At 38.4% G+C, this 17,797-nt stretch overlaps 1 protein-coding gene across 1 annotated transcript in view; it reads right to left on the bottom strand.

Moving 5' to 3' along the window:
* The window catches only part of LOC132818498 (uncharacterized), an 82,810-nt gene that overhangs the window by 45,776 nt on the left and 19,237 nt on the right, over positions 1-17,797 (bottom strand). Inside the window, exons 5-11 of the mRNA XM_060829558.1 lie at positions 16,425-16,543; positions 13,004-13,063; positions 7,399-7,532; positions 4,800-4,944; positions 3,351-3,475; positions 2,848-3,042; positions 559-709 (exon numbers count right to left, since the gene is read on the bottom strand). Of these exons, the coding sequence (XP_060685541.1) occupies positions 559-709; positions 2,848-3,042; positions 3,351-3,475; positions 4,800-4,944; positions 7,399-7,532; positions 13,004-13,063; positions 16,425-16,543 (929 nt within the window). The remainder of the gene's footprint in view (positions 1-558; positions 710-2,847; positions 3,043-3,350; positions 3,476-4,799; positions 4,945-7,398; positions 7,533-13,003; positions 13,064-16,424; positions 16,544-17,797) is intronic.

Raw genomic sequence — 17,797 nt, 5'->3', positions numbered from 1 at the left:
TATCCTTATGATTAAAAAAAATTTTACCCTGGAAGTTTTTTTCAAAAAATAAATCAGAACACATTCTGAGAAAGAGATCATTTCAGCTATCAGATTATAACCATTTTTGAGCGTGTACACAGATTTGCTTTGCAACACAGTTGGATTGCAAAACCATTTTGAAGCTGTTTTCCTGCCTCTTGCAGTGAGTGTATTTTTCTTGCTCACAGACAATTTAAAACCTCAAATCTATTTTTGAAAGTGAGTGCATTTATTTTGCTAATGTTGCATGTATTTTGTGTCAAGCAGTGGACCTTATCACCACAAGTTTAGTGAACCTCAAACTCCTATTGTAAGCACTGCATAATAGGACCTAACTTTTCCTGAAATTACTTTTAGATTCTAAAATAAATTTTTCACTACCACATACCCAGAAGGTGGCCTCCTTTGCACTGCTCATTTTATACCATAGCACTCTATCCAACCAACAATATACTTTAGAAAGGTTCCCCAATAACAGCACTGGTTGGTGCGTTTACACTTTTGTAATGCAAAAATGATTTTCGATAGCATGCACACCTTGAGTTCATTCGATGGTTCCTGCTCGTGGAGTGAAGTGCTGTGCAATATTAATGTTTGATTCATGAATGAATTAGATGGATAAACAGAAGCATGAAAATTATTGTCAAGCAGGGTTGATGGTGCCATTGTCGATACTGTAGGAGTTTGTCTGTAACAGACCAAGAACGATTAGTAAACAAAAATTTTTGATTACTTGGATATTCATCAAGACTACTAATATAATTCATTGCTTCTAAAAGTGTCTCCATATATATAAATTGTGACAATGTCTTAATAAATTCAGGAGGAATCTGCACAATTTCAACTACGAACATGAGGATATAATGCTAATTTTAAAATCAGTGCTCCTGCAACTTTCTATTTTAGTTACTTTTCTGAAGGCATCATCAGTCGCGAGTAACTGGTACTTTTAATTTCTATCCAGTTTTATAATTTATAGCTCTTCAGTGGTCCATAAATAGTATTAAATTTGAATCTAAATCTTCATATTTCCAAACTGTGATTTTCTCTCTGTGATTAATTAGTTCCTGCATCCCTGACGCCAACACAGCTACAGTCTATACCAGATAATACAAGGTTATTGAACTGTTTTATATCCTTTTGATCATTAATGACTAGAAATCTATCAATCTCTGTCTTGAACTTACTTAATGATTTGGCTTCCATTGACCTCAGCGGTGTAGAATTCCAAAGATTCATCACCCTCAGAGTGAAGAAGTTCTTCCTCATCTCAGTCCTAAATGGCTTGCCTTTCATTATGAGACTGTGTTTCCTGATTGTAGACCCCATAGCCAGAGGAAACATTCTTTCTGCAGCAACTCTAGCTACCTTGAAGAATGTTATAAGTTTCTGAGTTTGCTGCTCATTCTTCTAAATTCCAGAAACTACAAATCAAGTCTCCTTAGAAGACAGTTCCACTCTCCCAGCAATCCATCTGGTGAACTTCTGCTGCACTCCTCTATGGCAAACACATCCTTCCTTAGGTAATGGGGACCAGAATTGTACACAATGCCCTAGGTGCAATCTCACAATCTTCTATATAACTGAAGCATGAGTTATTTACTCGTGTATTCAAATCCACTTGCAATAAAGGTTAATTCACCATTTGCCTTCAGAATTGCTTGCTGCATCTGCATGCTAGCTTTCAATGACCTATGAACAAAGACATCTAAGTCCCTTTGAACATCAACACTTTCTAATGCCTTGCCATTTAAGAAATACTCTGCACCTTTATTCCTCCCATTAAAGTGGATATTTATTCACACTTATTCCCATTACGTTCTATCTTGCTTGTTCACTCAGTCTGTTTAACGTCCCTTGAAGCCACTTTGCATCCTCCTCACAACTCACATGTTCACCAAGCTTTACTTCACCTACAAAGTTAGAAATATTACAATTGGCCCACACATCCAAGTCATTGATATAAATTATAAAAAACTAGAGGTGAAGCAATATTCCTTGGGGATATCTTAAATGTCTTAGCCTACCAATGTGAGACTGACCCATTTATTCCTACTCTGCCTTTTACATGTTAACCAATTTTCAACCCACGTTAGTATATTACCTCAATCCCATGTGATCTAATTTTGTTTACCAGTAGCCTGGATTGGAATTTTATTAAAAGCTTTCTGAAAATTCCAAATGCATCACATCCACTGGTTGTCCTGAACATCTTTGCTAATAACATCCTCAAAAAACCATCATGTTTGGCAAACATGATTTCCCTTTCATAAATCCATGTTAACACTTTACAATCAGACAATTATTTTCTAAAAAAAAAGGTAATAACTTAAACATCTAACGTGTATCAATAAATAACTTGAATTATGCAATTAAAAGTTATGATTGGCATGTAGCTACATTTATATATTTGGTGCTGTTAAACCATTTATACAGGATAATTCCAAAAGTACAATTATCTAATTTTTCATTAAGTCAAAGTAGGATGTGCAAATAAAATCAAAAAATGCTAGAAACATTGAGAAGGTCTGGCATCTCCTATGAAGAAAGGTACAGAATCAATATTTCATGTCTGTGCTCTTTCAGTTCTGATGAAAGGTTACACAGCAGAAACATTACCCCTGTTTCTCTAGTGACAGATGCTGCTAAACCTGTTGAATGTTTGTTCCATTTTTTGATATTATTTCAAATTTTCAGCATCTGCAGTATTACAAGATGCTGAAACATTTACCATCTAACCATAAAATTTACAACATCATTTTGCAAACATATGTTACATATTAAAACGATTAATAAGCAAATTTGAGAAAGGGCATTTTAACTTACAGTTCAAGTGATTGAGGATCCTGTTCTAGTTGGTTTTCATTGACATTTACTACCATTTCTGAAATTCTTTTACAACTTTGGTCATCTATTGTGGGGATAGATGCTAAAGGCATTAAGAAATTACCGACTAATTTCTCTTCAGGCACTGAGAAATCCACTCCCTCTGTTGGCAGTTTGGAATATTTGATCAGATCTCTGTCAAGAAATGGAACTATGTGAAAAATGTAGAGAGGCGGAAGGCAGGAGTTTAAATAACATAAGGCAACCAGCAAACAATCTCTATCAAAATGTAAACAAATCACTTTTGTTTCACCTATCTAAATGTTCAATTTGGCTATCAGTTAATTTTCGCAAATGTTATTTTACTAGTGTCCTGTAATTATTTTCTGACATTTCTTTTCCATTTGAAAAAGACTTTTTTGATTGACTTTTGCTTAACTTTTTTTTAAAAAGTCCTCTCACAAGAAATCCTCCAGTTCAAAAAAAAATCAACCAATCCTTACCTCTGTTGAATGGGATTGTCTCTGTCTTCTGGTACTGATAATTTACCATTCCTCTTTGGTGTCTCCTCTGGCATTACCTCCTTTTGAAAACTATCCTGTGTTACTAAAACCACCCCCAGTCCTTCCTGAACAACAGAAGCCACGGTATTCTTAAATACAGAAGAAATGGTAACAGGCACAGTTATTCCAATTTAACAACAAAATACAAGTCTACCACAAACTACAAGGCTTTCTGGCTTTCACCGTAAAATTGAAAGCAACAAATAAAGAACATGTCCAGTTTATATCAGTTCTTTAAAAATGTATTTGTTCTTACAGTCACTGACAAACCAGTTTCCTTGAATAGGATGAATCATAAAAACCAGGTTATCATAAGTTACAGCTGAAAATGTGTTGCTGGAAAAGCGCAGCAGGTCAGGCAGCATCCAAGGAGCAGGAGAATCGACGTTTCGGACATGAGCCCTTCTTCAGGAAGCCCTTCTTCCTGAAAAAGGGATCATGCCCGAAACGTCGATTCTCCTGCTCCTTGGATGCTGCCTGACCTGCTGCGCTTTTCCAGCAACACATTTTCAGCTCTGATTTCCAGCATCTGCAGTCCTCACTTTCTCCTATCATAAGTTATACCTAGTTATTCTAAATTACACAGATCATTTGTGAAGTCATATTTGGAACAATGGTTTGGATTTTGTCAGGGCAACCATTGCTCTGAAGATTGGCAAACCTGTCTTGGCCATTTGGGAGGGATCCAAGCTGAATTTTAGGACACCAATGAAGCAAATTAGCTTCTGATCAGGCTCCTGTACCTTCAAGGAATGTTAACATGTTGCCAAGAGCTTCTGACTGATCAGAGGGGGCATGCAACATTGGTGGCCACTGTTGGGAAGGCACCCAGCAAGTGATGTAACAATGGCTACCTCTCTCAGAATACTGTGAGTGTGATCAGGGGTTGCAGGTTCAGTTGCATGGTTGCAGGGTCAGTTGTCTGGTTCCAGGGAGGGAGAAGGGATTGGTTGATGAGAGTAGGGGAAAGCCATTACCACAAGGGTGTTACTCCATTGGCTTAAATGTCTAGTTAGGAGGACCACCCCACTAAGCCCACTTGTAGAACACATTTACTAGGTATTGAATGATGCAATGGAAATACCACCACAGTAATTGCTAACAGCAGGAAGAAGTTCTTAATTGGCTTTTTCAAGTGACTCATTTGATTTCTGGGCAGAAAGCTTTTCACTGCATTCCCGGCCACTGGCAGGGAGAGGAGGGTAACAAGTACTTCAGCCCTTACCTTCCCTCAATATTTTCATTGATCCCTCTTCCCCAGAACCTCCCTGAAAACCTCTTAGCCCAGAGAGGTAAATAGCTGATAAAATCTCCAGTTTGTGAGTTCAAATAACATCGCCTATCACACCAACTATAGTATCTCAAAACATTGAATAATGCAGTTTTTACCTCAGAGGACAGAGAGTGATTTGTGGAATGTGGTGTAGTCATGATAGAATTATTTGGGCTTGCCTGAATACAAATGTATTCATCAATTTTCTCTTTTATGTTTTCCAGTTGCATTCCTGTTCTAAATATTTCTCCATCCATTACCCTGCAGAAAAAGAAAGGATATATTTTAAAAGTTTGTATTTCTGCTCATCTGTTGAAGAATGAGCTTTGAAGAATGGTGTACTTTTCAACTATTCGCACCAAATGCTACCATTAAGTATATCCAGCATATGCAGGATTATTAAAGAGCAAAGGAAAAGGTGAGTCAACTCTGTTCTAACAATATGCGTTCAGCCCACCTTCAGGCTCAATTGCAACCTTGAGCTGTTTCTCCCATGAAACATTCTTTGACTTGGTTTGTGCTGCACAATTTATACCTGAATCATCATTTTCACAAAGGAACTTTTCCAAGTAAAGAGACTTTCTACAGTTTTGAATAGCCTGGATTTGAATCCATTTCTCAAATGTGGAAGGTTTTTGTCAAAACAGACTAGCATGCAAATATCAGTTCATGCATACTCTAAAAAGAGTGAATCTATAGACAAAGTTGCTTCCAATGTCAAAATGTCTATTTAGGATAATTTCTGAAAATATTCTAGTAAATTGTTTAATTGTCAAGAACAGAAATATTGATTTATTTTACTTATAAAAATATAATTTGAAATTATGCATTTATCATGCACTAAATCTATGAAGGAAAGTCAAAAATGTAGACTTTATACTTATTATGGCTTATTTGAAAGATTTGAATAAAACATTAATGGTCCAATGCTTCTTTGGTTATGAAGGTGAATGACTGAACCCTACAAATCAGAAAGTTCCAGGTTCAGTCCAAGGTTCAGTCATCTGACCTCAGCTAGGATGTGGATAAGTGTACATTTTTCCCTGGTTAGGGAGGATAAAACTGATTGTATTGTCATAACAAGCATTCAAACTACATGTGGTCATGGATTAAATCACTGCTGAAAGCCCCAAATCACCCTGGAAAAATCAATCATGGGATTGACTTTGAATTGAATTTGATTTGACAAGGTGCCACATCAAAGGTTACAGTTGGAAATAAAATCTAATGGTAAAGGGAGTAGCATTTTGGCATCGTTAGAAGATTAGCTGGTCAACAGGAAGCAAAGAGTAAGCAAAATGGGTCTTCCTCAGGTTGGCAAGATATAACAAGTGAGTGTCACAAAGATTGGTGCTAGAACCTCAACTGTTTACAATTCATATAAATGACAGCACAAAAGGTCCAGTACTGAAGAAAGGTCACTGGACCCGAAATGTTAACTCTGATTTCTCTCCATAGATGCTGCCAGACCCGCTGAGAATTTCCAGTAATTTCTGTTTTTGTTTTAGAACAAAAGGTATGTCCACTAAATTTTCTAATGACACAAGTGTCTAATGACACTTAGATAACTAAGTTATGAAGAAGACATAAGGATGCTACAAAAAGACATAGATAGATTAAGAATGTGGCCGAAGAATTTGCAAAAGGAGTATAATGTGGAAAAATGTGAAATGGTCAATTTTGGTAGGAAGATTATAAAAGAAGCATATTATATTAATGGTGAATGACTGCAGAGCTCTGAGTTGGAAAGGGATCTGAGTGTTCTTGTGCATGAATCTCAAAGATACAGCAATGTGCATATACAGCAAGTAACTAGGAAAGCCAATAGAGTGCAATATTCATCTCATGGGAAATTGAATGAAAAAGTAGTGAGGTTATGCTTCATTTATGCAGGGAACTGGCGAGATTGCACCTAGTGTACTGTGTACAGTATTGAGTATTATTTAAGCAAGATTGTAAATGCAGTACAGGCAGTTCAGAGAAAGTTTACTAGATTAATACCTGGAATGGGGTTGGGGGGCTTGATTTATGAAGGAAGGTTGGACAGGCTAGAATTCCATTTGCTGGAATTTAGAAGAAGCAACTTTATGAAAACAAAGTCCTGAGGTCCCTTGACGGGACAAATGGGGACAGGATGTTTCCTCTTATGGGAGAATTGAGAATGAGGGGTCACTAATTAAAAATCAGGATTGCCCATTCAAAGTAGAGCTGAGACAATTTTTTCCTCTCAAGAAGATTGTCTTTAGAAATCTTTTCTGGAAAAGGTTATGGAAGTAGAGTTCTTGAATAATTTTGAGTCAGAAACAGGTGGATTCTTGTTAAGCAAGGGGGTGTAAGTTTCTCAGGGATAAGTGGGAATGCGGATTTGAGGTTACAATCAGTTTCAGCTGTGATTTTTACTGAATAGTGGAGCAAACTTTGGGGGTCTAAATAACCTACTCTTGTTCCTAATTTATATGTTCCTATAAATAATCAGAGCAATGTTGTCTCTATATGTGAGAAAGACAGAATCCATAATGAGCTGCCCTTGCAATTAGAAGTTCTGTAACACACACACACACACACACACACACACCTCCACCCAGACAGTGGTTCTCCCTTGCATTTAATGCTGATATATTAATTCATCAATTTGTCAAAATTGTATTTAGTCCATTAATGAACAGAAATGTGAATCATACTACAAATGTCAAATACCATTTTATTAAACCATACCTGTCAGGGTCAAACTCCCCAACGATGATATTTTTGTCCAGGTAGCAGCGCTGCTGCAAACTTCGGTGCTCATCTTTTGTTGCAATGTATCTCCTTTCTAGTTTCTCTTGGCCATCTCTTAGTTTCTTAAATTCCTGAAGGAAAATTCACAATTACTAATTGCAGGTTTGAGACAGATTATGTTTAGATTATGACCCTAGGTTAAGTTTATTTTATTCCCATCCTCATATCTACCAATAATTATACAGGTCATTCTGCTATAACACATATTTCGTTAATGCAAATTTGTTGTAATGCGATTGACAAATTAGGGACACTCTTTCTGAAGTGTGAACTTTTAAAATGTGTGTTAGCTGTAACACGATTACATCTCCAACACTTTAAGTGCTGTTTCTAAAGTGCAATTTTTGTATAACATAGGGTTGCATAAGAACACAATCATCGTGTTATAGAAGAACTACCTGTAGTGTATAACTGGTAAGAATATTCTAACTCAAATCTTGTAGCTCTTTATTTCTCTTTACTACGTTATCAAATGAAACTATTAAGCATATTAGATGTTTTAGCCCTGTTTTGTACATGCACTTGGTGTACATTGCTTGGAATAAATATCACCATAACATTTTAATTTGCACAAAATATACTTGCATTTGACTTAGTATCATACAGTCATACAGCTGTACAGAATGGAAACAGACCCTTTGATCCAACTCATCCATGCCGACCATTTGCCAACATTTGGCCTATCTCACCATAGTACATATCATTCAGGTCCCTATAAGATTCCGCCCTTTCACTTTTATAAATATACTTTTCTATCAAACAGTCTGTCAAATTTCCATATGCTGATTAAAATACTATTGCTGTAAAGGGAGACATGTTACTGAGGTGTTTTGTCCTAAAGTTATCAGGACGAATGGAAGAATATCAAATTTCACATAATCCCAATTATTTATTCTACAGCAGAAAAAGTTTATAATTAGTTGGCAAGTCGACAGTGATTGTTTGAGGTGTTGCAATTTGGAATGCAATAATGAACTATAGACTCCCAAGCACCAGGGTAATTCATAAAAGCTAGGAATATATCCTTTGTTGGCAGACAATGATCACTGCACATGAATGTATGTCTTTTTTCGCAAATCTAAATGAGCCTTGTTACAAGCTTGGCTGAATGTATAAAATTGTTTTTTTAGCACACTCAGAACTATTCGGCAGGTGCTGCCTATTACTGAATATTCCTAACAGCAGAAATTTTGGGAGGTATATAATGGCATAGTGGTAGTGTACCTACTTCTGAGCCAGGAGGTCTCACCTGCCCTAGAGTATATCAAAATATTTCTGAACAGATCGATTAGAAAATATCTAAGAGCAAACATGTTATGGGCTTTCGTAATGCAGCAGTGGCGTATAGAATCTCCACAATGTGAAAACAGGCCCTTCGGCCTAACAAGTCCACACCGACCCTCCAAAGAGTATCCCACCCAAACCTGTTCCCCAATACTCTACCTCTATGCCTGACTAATGCACCTAACCTACAACCCCTGAACACTATGGGCAAATTAGCATGGCCAATTCACCTAACCTGCACATTTTTGCATTGTGGGAGGAAACTCATGCAGACACAGGGAGAATGTGCAAACTGCACACAGACAGTCATCCAAGGCAGGAATCAAACCTGGGTCCCTGGCGCTGTGAAGCAGCAGTGCTAACCACTGAGCCACCGTGTCGCTACCTCTGAACCAGGAGCCTGAGTTCAAAAAGCACCTGCCATAACACCTCTGAACAAGTTGATTAGAAAATACTAACAGAAGACATTTTACTTTGGGCTTTGAAATTGCAGGCGTGTTGAATATGGTTTATACATTGCCTATTACAAATAACCAAAGGAATATGCTTTTTGATCAGATCAACTAGTCATAGAGATGGATAGCCTACACTCCTGGCATTGCACTGGCACTGAAGTTCATACACAACATTGCTTAATAATGTGATAGGTAGAATGTCACTTTAGATTGACAGCAGCATCCTGTTAGTAGAAATACCACTTGCATAATCATTGCATAGAGGCAGCATTAAATGGCTTGCTTAATCTGTTAGACAAACAGGAGGCTGGAAGAACACAGCAACCCAGGCAGCATCAGGAAGTGGAGACGTCAACGTTTCCGGTTTAACCCTTTTTCATGAATGGATGTGGGGGTGGGGGTAAGCTACAGATAGAAGGATGTTGGGGGTGTGTGGGGTGTGGTGTGGGGTGGATAGAGTAGCAGAATGATGATGTACTGATAAGTGAGCACAGGTACTGGGTACGACTTGGTTGGTCGATGGGAGGGATGAATCCAGTTGTTAGCTGGAAGGATCAATACGTGGAATGGAAGGGAAGAGGCAGGGCTGGAAAGGGAGCCGGGGATAGGTGGGAAGGTTATTTGAAATTCAAGAATTCAATGTTAGGTTCTCTGGAATGCCCATGCAGAAGCTGAGGTGTTTTAGCTCTAATTTATGGTCTGATTCACCATGGCAATGGAAAAAGCCGAAGATGGACATGTTGGAGAAGGAGTGGATGGGGGAATTGAAATTGGCAGTGATCAGGAAGTCAGGCTGGCCGTTTTGGGCCCAGCAAAGATGCTCAGTGAAACAGACACCTAGTCTACATTGGGTGTCCCCGATGTAGCAAAGATCAAATCGGAAGTACCAGATGCAGTCGACTAGGTAGGAGGAGATACAGGTGAACCTCCTTCTCACCTGGAAGGACTGTTTGGGGCCCTGGATGGTAGTGAGGGAAATGGTGTACAGGCAGGTGTTGCAGCTTTTACAGGGGAAGATAGGGGTGGGGGGGTGGAGGCGTTGATGGGGAGTGTGGCGCAAACCAGGGAGTGGCGAAGGGAAGGTTCATTGCAAAAGGCAGACAGGAGTCAGGAGGGGAAGATGTTCTGGAAAGTGGGGTCTAATTGGAGTTGATGGAAGTGTTTAAGTATGATACGTTGGACGCGGAAACTGGTGGGATTGAAAGTGAAGATAAGAGGGACCCTAACTTTTTTATATTTGGGGGTTGGGGTTTAGAGCATTGGAGAAGGGAATGGAGGAGGTGCAATGGAGGTCTGTCTGGTTGACAAAGGGGGCAAAATACATTGTTTGAAATAGGAGGACATCTGGGATGCTTGGGAGTGGAACATCTCCTCATCAGAGCAGATGCGACAGACACAGAGGAGTTGGGAAAATAGAATGGAATTTTTACAGGATACAGGATGGGAGGAGGTGTAGTCCATGGTAGCTATGGGAGTCTTTGGGTTTATCGTAAATGTCAGTCTGTAAACTGGAGATGGAAATGGAGAGGTCAAGAAAGGGGAGGGAGGTGTCCGAGATAGATCAAGTGAATTTGAGGGAAGGTTGGAAGTTGTTAACTAATTCAATTAACTGCTCCAGTTCAGCCTGAGTGCAGCAACAAGGCAGTCATCGATATAACAGTGGAAGAGTTGGGGAACAGTACTGGCATATGCACTGAAGAGGGAGTGTTCAGCATAACCGACAAAAGGGACAGGTGTGGCTAGTGGTCATGCGAGTGCCAATAGCCAGCCCCTGAATTTGGAGAAAGTGAGAAGGGTGGGGTAACTATATGGGTATTTGGAGTGGAAAAATCTAAGGGCCTGCAGGCCTTCATTGTGGGCTATGGATGTGTACATGGACTACATGTCCATCACGAAGATGAAGCATTAAGGGCCAGGGAAGTTGAGGCCATGGTTTGTGTCCTGGATGTAGGTGGGAAGTACCTAGACCAAGGGAGAGAGAATGGTGTCGAGGTAGGACTGACACTTCCTTCCAGCTACCAACCAGATTCATCCCTTCTGTCGACCTAGTCACGACCATGACTTGTGCTCACCCATCATTACGTCATAATTCTACACCTCACCCCACCCCCTATATATCTGCAGCTCTCCCGACCCTCACATCCAGCCCTGAAGAAGGGTTACACATGAAACACTGACTTCTCCTCCTGATGCTGCCTAGGTTGCTCTGTTCTTCCAGCCTCCTATTTGTCTACTTTGGATTCCAGCATATGCAGTTTGTTTGTCTGCAGAGCTATGCTTAATCTGTTGTTCAGGTTTTTCAGTTACTTTGCCTTTCCATGATAATCTGAAGTGGATTGAGCACTTTTCAGTTTCAAAGGTGGTGGCTTTGGCACATTCATGAGTTTGCATGATATACGTGAGCGGCATGGTGGCTCAGTGGTAAGCACTGCTGTCTCACAGCAGCAGGGTCCCAGGTTTGTTTCCAGCCTCAGATGACTGTCTGTGTGGAGTTTGCATATTCTCCCAGTGTCTGCGTAGGTTTCCTCTGGGTGCTCCGGTTTCCTCCCACAGTCCAAAGATGTGCAGGTCAGGTGAATTGGCCATGCTAAATTGCCCATAGTGTTAGATGCATTAGTCAGAGGGAAATGGGTCTGGGTGGGTTACTCTTCAGAGGGTCGGTGTGGACTGGTTGGGCTGAAGGGCCAGTTTCCACACTGTAGGGAACCTAATCTACCGCGAACAAGATACCTTTGATACAGTCTATTGTTTGCAAGTTAGCTATAAGAGTACTGATAAGACCAATGTTTTGGCATGCGGAGGGTCAACCAGCCTGCACTTGCAAAGCCTCGTATAAAATCTTTCACGTCTGGCAGGAGACACACCATTGTTCTGCCATTCTCACACTCTGAACTATCAACATCTTTCTTCACCATTATCCAGCACCCACTATCCCCAGCTCCAAACCCCCCCGCCCCCTTCAAACTGTAGTATGAATTGCTGTCCCCTCCACACTCCAATTCTTAGGAGGAGTCATCTAGACTCAAAACGTTAGCTTGCTCTCACTCCATGGATACTGACTGGCCTTCTGTGATCTCCAGGATTTGACTTTTCAGTACAGATTCCGGCATCTGCAGTAATTTGTTCCTAATATAACATGATTATTGTTAAATGTGATTTTGTGATTGGGCAACATTTGCTCAAAAATTCTAAATATATTAATTTCTACATGAACATTCAATTTGTGATAATTAGGTTATATTGTGATATTAAAACAAAGAATTGCTGATGCTAGAGATCTGAAACAAATGAAAACACTAACTACTAGAGAAACTCAGCAGGTCTGGAAACATCCGTGGACTGAAAATAGAGTTAATGTTTCAAGACTAGTGACCCTTCTTCAAAACTGACACAGATGCTGTCAGACTTGATGCGTTTCTCAAATTTATATTATAGTTTCTTTATGCTTACTAGAAGTAACAAATGATCATAAGCATGGCCGCGTTCTTTGCAAACATTAAAAATACGTTAAAATCTTAAGCATTCTTTTAAATTACTCAGGACCCTGGAGACTCTTTAGTTTCTTGTTGCCTTTTCCATGGAAAATTTCCTTAGTCGATCAGAGTACATTTGCCAACCCATCAGCACCATTTTCTTATATCATATAACTTGTTGCATCTGTTTGAAATTAAAGATTCAGAAACATGCCTGACTTTCAACAGTGTGCTGGTTCTGTACTATAAAATGACTATTAAAATAATTGTTATTATTTCAATGTTGAATTACATGTAGACACATTGAAAAGTTACTAATAAATATATTACCCATTGTACATCTTCTAGAGAAACTGATTCAGAATTAAGGCACGTCTGAAAGTCTTCAACCTGAAAAAGTAATGTTCACTGTCATAATTAAATGAATCCAACAAATATTAAACAACAATCTGTATATTTTGAGACATATATAGTAAAATATGGTTCCTCAGATTCAATAGCTACTATTTTTATATTACTAATTTACTGATACTTCTTGATACTGATAATAAAGATGTAATTCCAACCCATTACCACAACAGTTCATCACTAAACATTACTGAATTATATTAAAACCTGCATTCTAGAATGTGAAATTGACTTCTTTGTTGCAGGACAATGGTTCTGTAATTTTAAATTTTCACACTCAGTTTCTGTCAATTGAGTTGATTAAAAACATCCCTTTTTTTGCAAAGTTTGTGAGACCATTTCCACCATATGGAAACAGAGAAATTTTAAATGTCAAATATATCAAAAAATATTAATTGCAGCTAACTGATGGTGAAGCATAGCCTAATAAATTGCCATGTCACTTAAATGTTTGAAGGAATGCATTAAAATTCCCATAGTTGACACAAAAAATTGGAGAATAAACTGTCATTAGCAGCTTCAAAGATAAGGCAGAAAAAGGTGATAGAGACAGACATCAATTCCGTAAACTACATTTATTCTTTAAAATTTTAAAACAAAGAACTGTACAGTACTGAATAAAATAGATAGTCTACTGTTCAAAGTACCAAATTGCCCCCATGAAGAAATAAATGTTCCATTTGATAGATAACTATCAGTGTTATAGTTTTTGTTAAATAGTTAATTATTGGATTCTGGAATTTTGCTTTCTGTACTTTGTGCTTTAAAATCAAATAGGCAAAAATGGGTGCTGCAGATGCTGAAGGTTAGAGTCAAGATTAGAGTAGTGCTGGAAAAGCACAGCAGGTCAGGCAGCATCCGAGGCTTTAAAATCAAATGCTACGTAATCCAGCACTATGATAATAAGTGAAATATATTTAAGTGTTTCTGCTTAATTAGTTAACATGAATACCTATATTATGGATGAAATCTATTCATCAAAGACTTAAGTTAACATAATTATCAATAATGTATTTTCTATTAAACATACTAACTCATTTAAAAGAGCCTGTGCTCCTTGTGTTTATGTCTTTTTATTTTCTTTATCAGTATGAATCAGTTCACATGTCCTTGCAAAGTAATACTTCAATCCACCTAGACTGAACAAAGATACTCAAAAAGACAACATATTATTCTCACCAAGCTTTGGTGTTGATTGGGTCTATGAGGGAAAGAATAAACTATGAGCAAGTGTATGTTTCAAAAGCTATTCTATTGAATATCACAATAACAGGAAGGTATCAGTGACAAATGGAGCCATGGTAATGAATACACAAGTAAGTATAGTAACTGGAGCAACAAAAGCGGCAGATTAAGACAAGCCCGAAACCACTGATTAAACAATCAAATATTATCAATGTAAATGTGAAAATATTATGGAATCTTCAAAATTTCGACTGTACTATTTTAGAAATGTATTGATTTAGTTACATGTAATTTCTTGAGGAAAAAATATGTAACTGAATCAGCTCTTGTAACCTGAAGTCAGTGTGTCACCCTATATTTAATCAATAATGCAATATATCACAATACAGCACAGGAACAGGCCTGTGGCCCACAAAGCCAGCACTGATTCCTATTCCTTACTTAGACCCAATACTTATTGCACATGTGCAGTTTCTGTCCCTCTGTTCATCTCCCGTTTGCGTGTCTACTAAGATATGCCTTAAACATTGCTAATGTGCCTGCTTCCACCACCTTCACTGGCAGTGTGCTCCAGGCACTCATTACCTTCTGCATAAATACTTTTCCCCACACTTCTCCCCTAAACTTTATCTCTCTCACCTTGAACCTGTGCCCTCTTGTAGATAACCTTTCCATCCTTGGGAAAAAGCCTCTGATTATCCACTTGACAAGCTTCTCATAATTTTGTAGACCAGTATTCAGGCCTTTTAATCCAAAATAATCACAATGTAATCTCTGGGAATGTGCATTATTAATCTTCCTTTCTAATACTCAATTATAATTGTGTTCAAAATATTAGAACAGAAAACAAATAATCAAATTAAATGTATACTTAACCATTTATTGTGTTTGTTTTATAATTAGTATTTATTTTCATAAACAACAATTCCTATTGTTCTTTAAATACCATAAGCTACTCAGAAACTTCAAATATGCTTACAGATGTTTTAGCATATATTGCCCTAATACCCCAAACCCATCATTAGCTGTGATACTAAAAAGAAACAAATGTTCACCTACGTAAGGTACAACTTTCTCATTGGAAAGCTATTCATTAGCTTCTACTTTGCTCCACCTACTGGGCATATATTGAAACACATTCTTGATTATTTTTGATTTGGAGATGCCGGTGTTGGATTGGGGGTGTACAAAGTTAAAAATCACACAACACCAGGTTATAGTCCAACAGTTTAATTGGAAGCACACTAGTTTCCGGAGTGCCGCTTCTTCATCAGGTGATTGTCAGGTGCTCCGAAAGCTAGTGTACTTCCAATTGAACCTGTTGGACTATAACTTGGTGTGTGATTTTTAACTTTGATTATTTTTGGTTCTGACATTGCTGGGGAAAGTAAGCAAGTTTCAATGAAGAAAATGACAGCTGAATTTTCCCGTCGGCAGGGAGGCATGATAACCTCCTGCTGCTTTGGCATTTTCCCAAGGGCAAGAAACTCAGTGGCACAGCTGTTCATTGGACAGCCAAAATGCAAATTAGGCTAGCAATTAAGAGGTACTTCATGACCTGATTGGCCTTTTACGAACATTGTGAGATGCCACTGCCACACAGGGAGTCCATCAGGTAAACACTTGTAGTCTCCCAGCAGATTCCTGGTGCACCCTGCTTTATGGCCACTATTGTAAAATGCCAATCATGATCCTGTCTACAATCTTTCCTTGTGATAGAACATGTTATCTCTGGAGATTAGCCAGTCTTGTAATACTACATCAGCTGTCACTATAGGTTGTTTCACATGAATTCATACAAAGAATTTTGCAAATATTATAAGTAGAGTTCTGTTATATATTAATAAATCAGTGTTATAAACAATCCTGTATTTTGGAAAACTGAAATTCTTCAGTAGACTCTGTCGTAAGCAATATACTAATTTGTCACAATCAAAACAGATTCAGTGTTTCTCCATTGTTCTTAAAATACCTATTTATTGCTATGCGGAGTCTGTTATTAATTTTCTCAAAATGCCAATTAGTATATCTAAAAGTAATTTATGTAGAATTTGGATAATTTGGCTCTGTGTCAGTATGTTTATTGCCTTCTTTTAATGTTATACATGCAATGAATGCTACAATAGTGAGCATAATTATGCTTCACTTAAGTAATCACCTGATGTTTAAAATATTCAATGTGTTCATTTAGCTCCTGAGCCATTTGTTCAGCTTCTGTTGCCTTGTGAACCTCAGCAAAGGGTTGACATGAATCTGGCTTGGATCCAGCAGAAATAACTGAAAATGACATAGGACAATTAGTAAAAACCAATTAACTGATTGTTGTTAATGTCACATTTAATATTTAAGGTAAGAGAAGAAACTGTAGAAACTGTGGTTCGCACTGCTGTCTCACAGCGCCAGAGACCTGGGTTCAAATCCTGCCTTGGGCAACGGTCTGTGTGGAATTTGCGCATTCTTCCTGTGTCTGCGAGGGTTTCCTCTGGGTGCTCCGGTTTCCTCCCACAGTATAAAGATGTGCAGGTTAGGTGAATTGGCCATGCTAAATTGCCTGTAGTGTTACGTGAAGGGGTAAATGTAGGGGAATGGGTCTGGGTGGGTTGCTCTTCGGAGGGTCGGTGTGGACTTGTTGGGCCGAAGGGCCTGTTTCTACACTGTAAGTATTCTGATCTACAGAAAGAGGCCATTCAGTCCATCTAGCTGGAAATAAAATGAGCTGCCCATTCTAACCATATCTCCTGGCACCTAGTGCATAGTCTTACAGGATTCAGATCCAAATACCTTTTAAAGGACTTGAGGGTTTCTGTCTCCACCACAACAATATATTGACCATTTTTTGGGTGAAGAAGTGTTTTTTCTCATTTCCCCTCCAATCCTTCTAATATTCACCTTAATCCTGTGCCCTCTGGTAAGTGACCCCTCTCCACTAGGGAAAATAGGCCTTTCTTGTTTACTCTACCTAAGCCTCTTTTAATGTTGGACATCTCACAAGTCATCGCTCAGCCTTCTCGGTTCAAAGAAAACCATTCCTAATCTATTAAATCTTTCCTGTAGCTGCACTTTTTAAACCCTGGCAACATTCTTATAAATCTGTGTACTTTTCCAGAGCAATTATGCCCTTCCTGTAATATGGTAATCAGGACAGCACACAAAATTCCAGTTTATGAATTTTTTAGAGTTCCAGCATTACAACCTGCTTTTGTATTCTGTACATCATCCAATAAAGGAAAGTGTTCAATATACTTTCTTTACCACCTTTTCTACCTGTTTTGCCAACTTCAAGGACACCAAGTTTCTGACATTTTCTAATCCTCTCAATATCTTCCCATGTACTTAGTATTCCCTTGCTCTGTTTGCCTTCCCCAAGTTCATTACCTCACACTTCTCTGGACTGAATTCGATTTGCTCGATTTCTACCACTCAAAAATACCATTGAAAAAATTCTGGAGTTGACAGCTATCCTCTTCACTACCAGCTACATGGCCAATTTTTATGTCATCCGCAAATTTCCCAATAATGTCTTCCACATTT

This window comes from Hemiscyllium ocellatum, chromosome 9 (genome assembly GCF_020745735.1).
Source record: "Hemiscyllium ocellatum isolate sHemOce1 chromosome 9, sHemOce1.pat.X.cur, whole genome shotgun sequence".
Taxonomy (NCBI): Eukaryota; Metazoa; Chordata; class Chondrichthyes; order Orectolobiformes; family Hemiscylliidae; genus Hemiscyllium; species Hemiscyllium ocellatum.
Note: the sequence above shows the minus strand (reverse complement) of the source record. Positions and strands in the feature narration are given on the sequence as shown.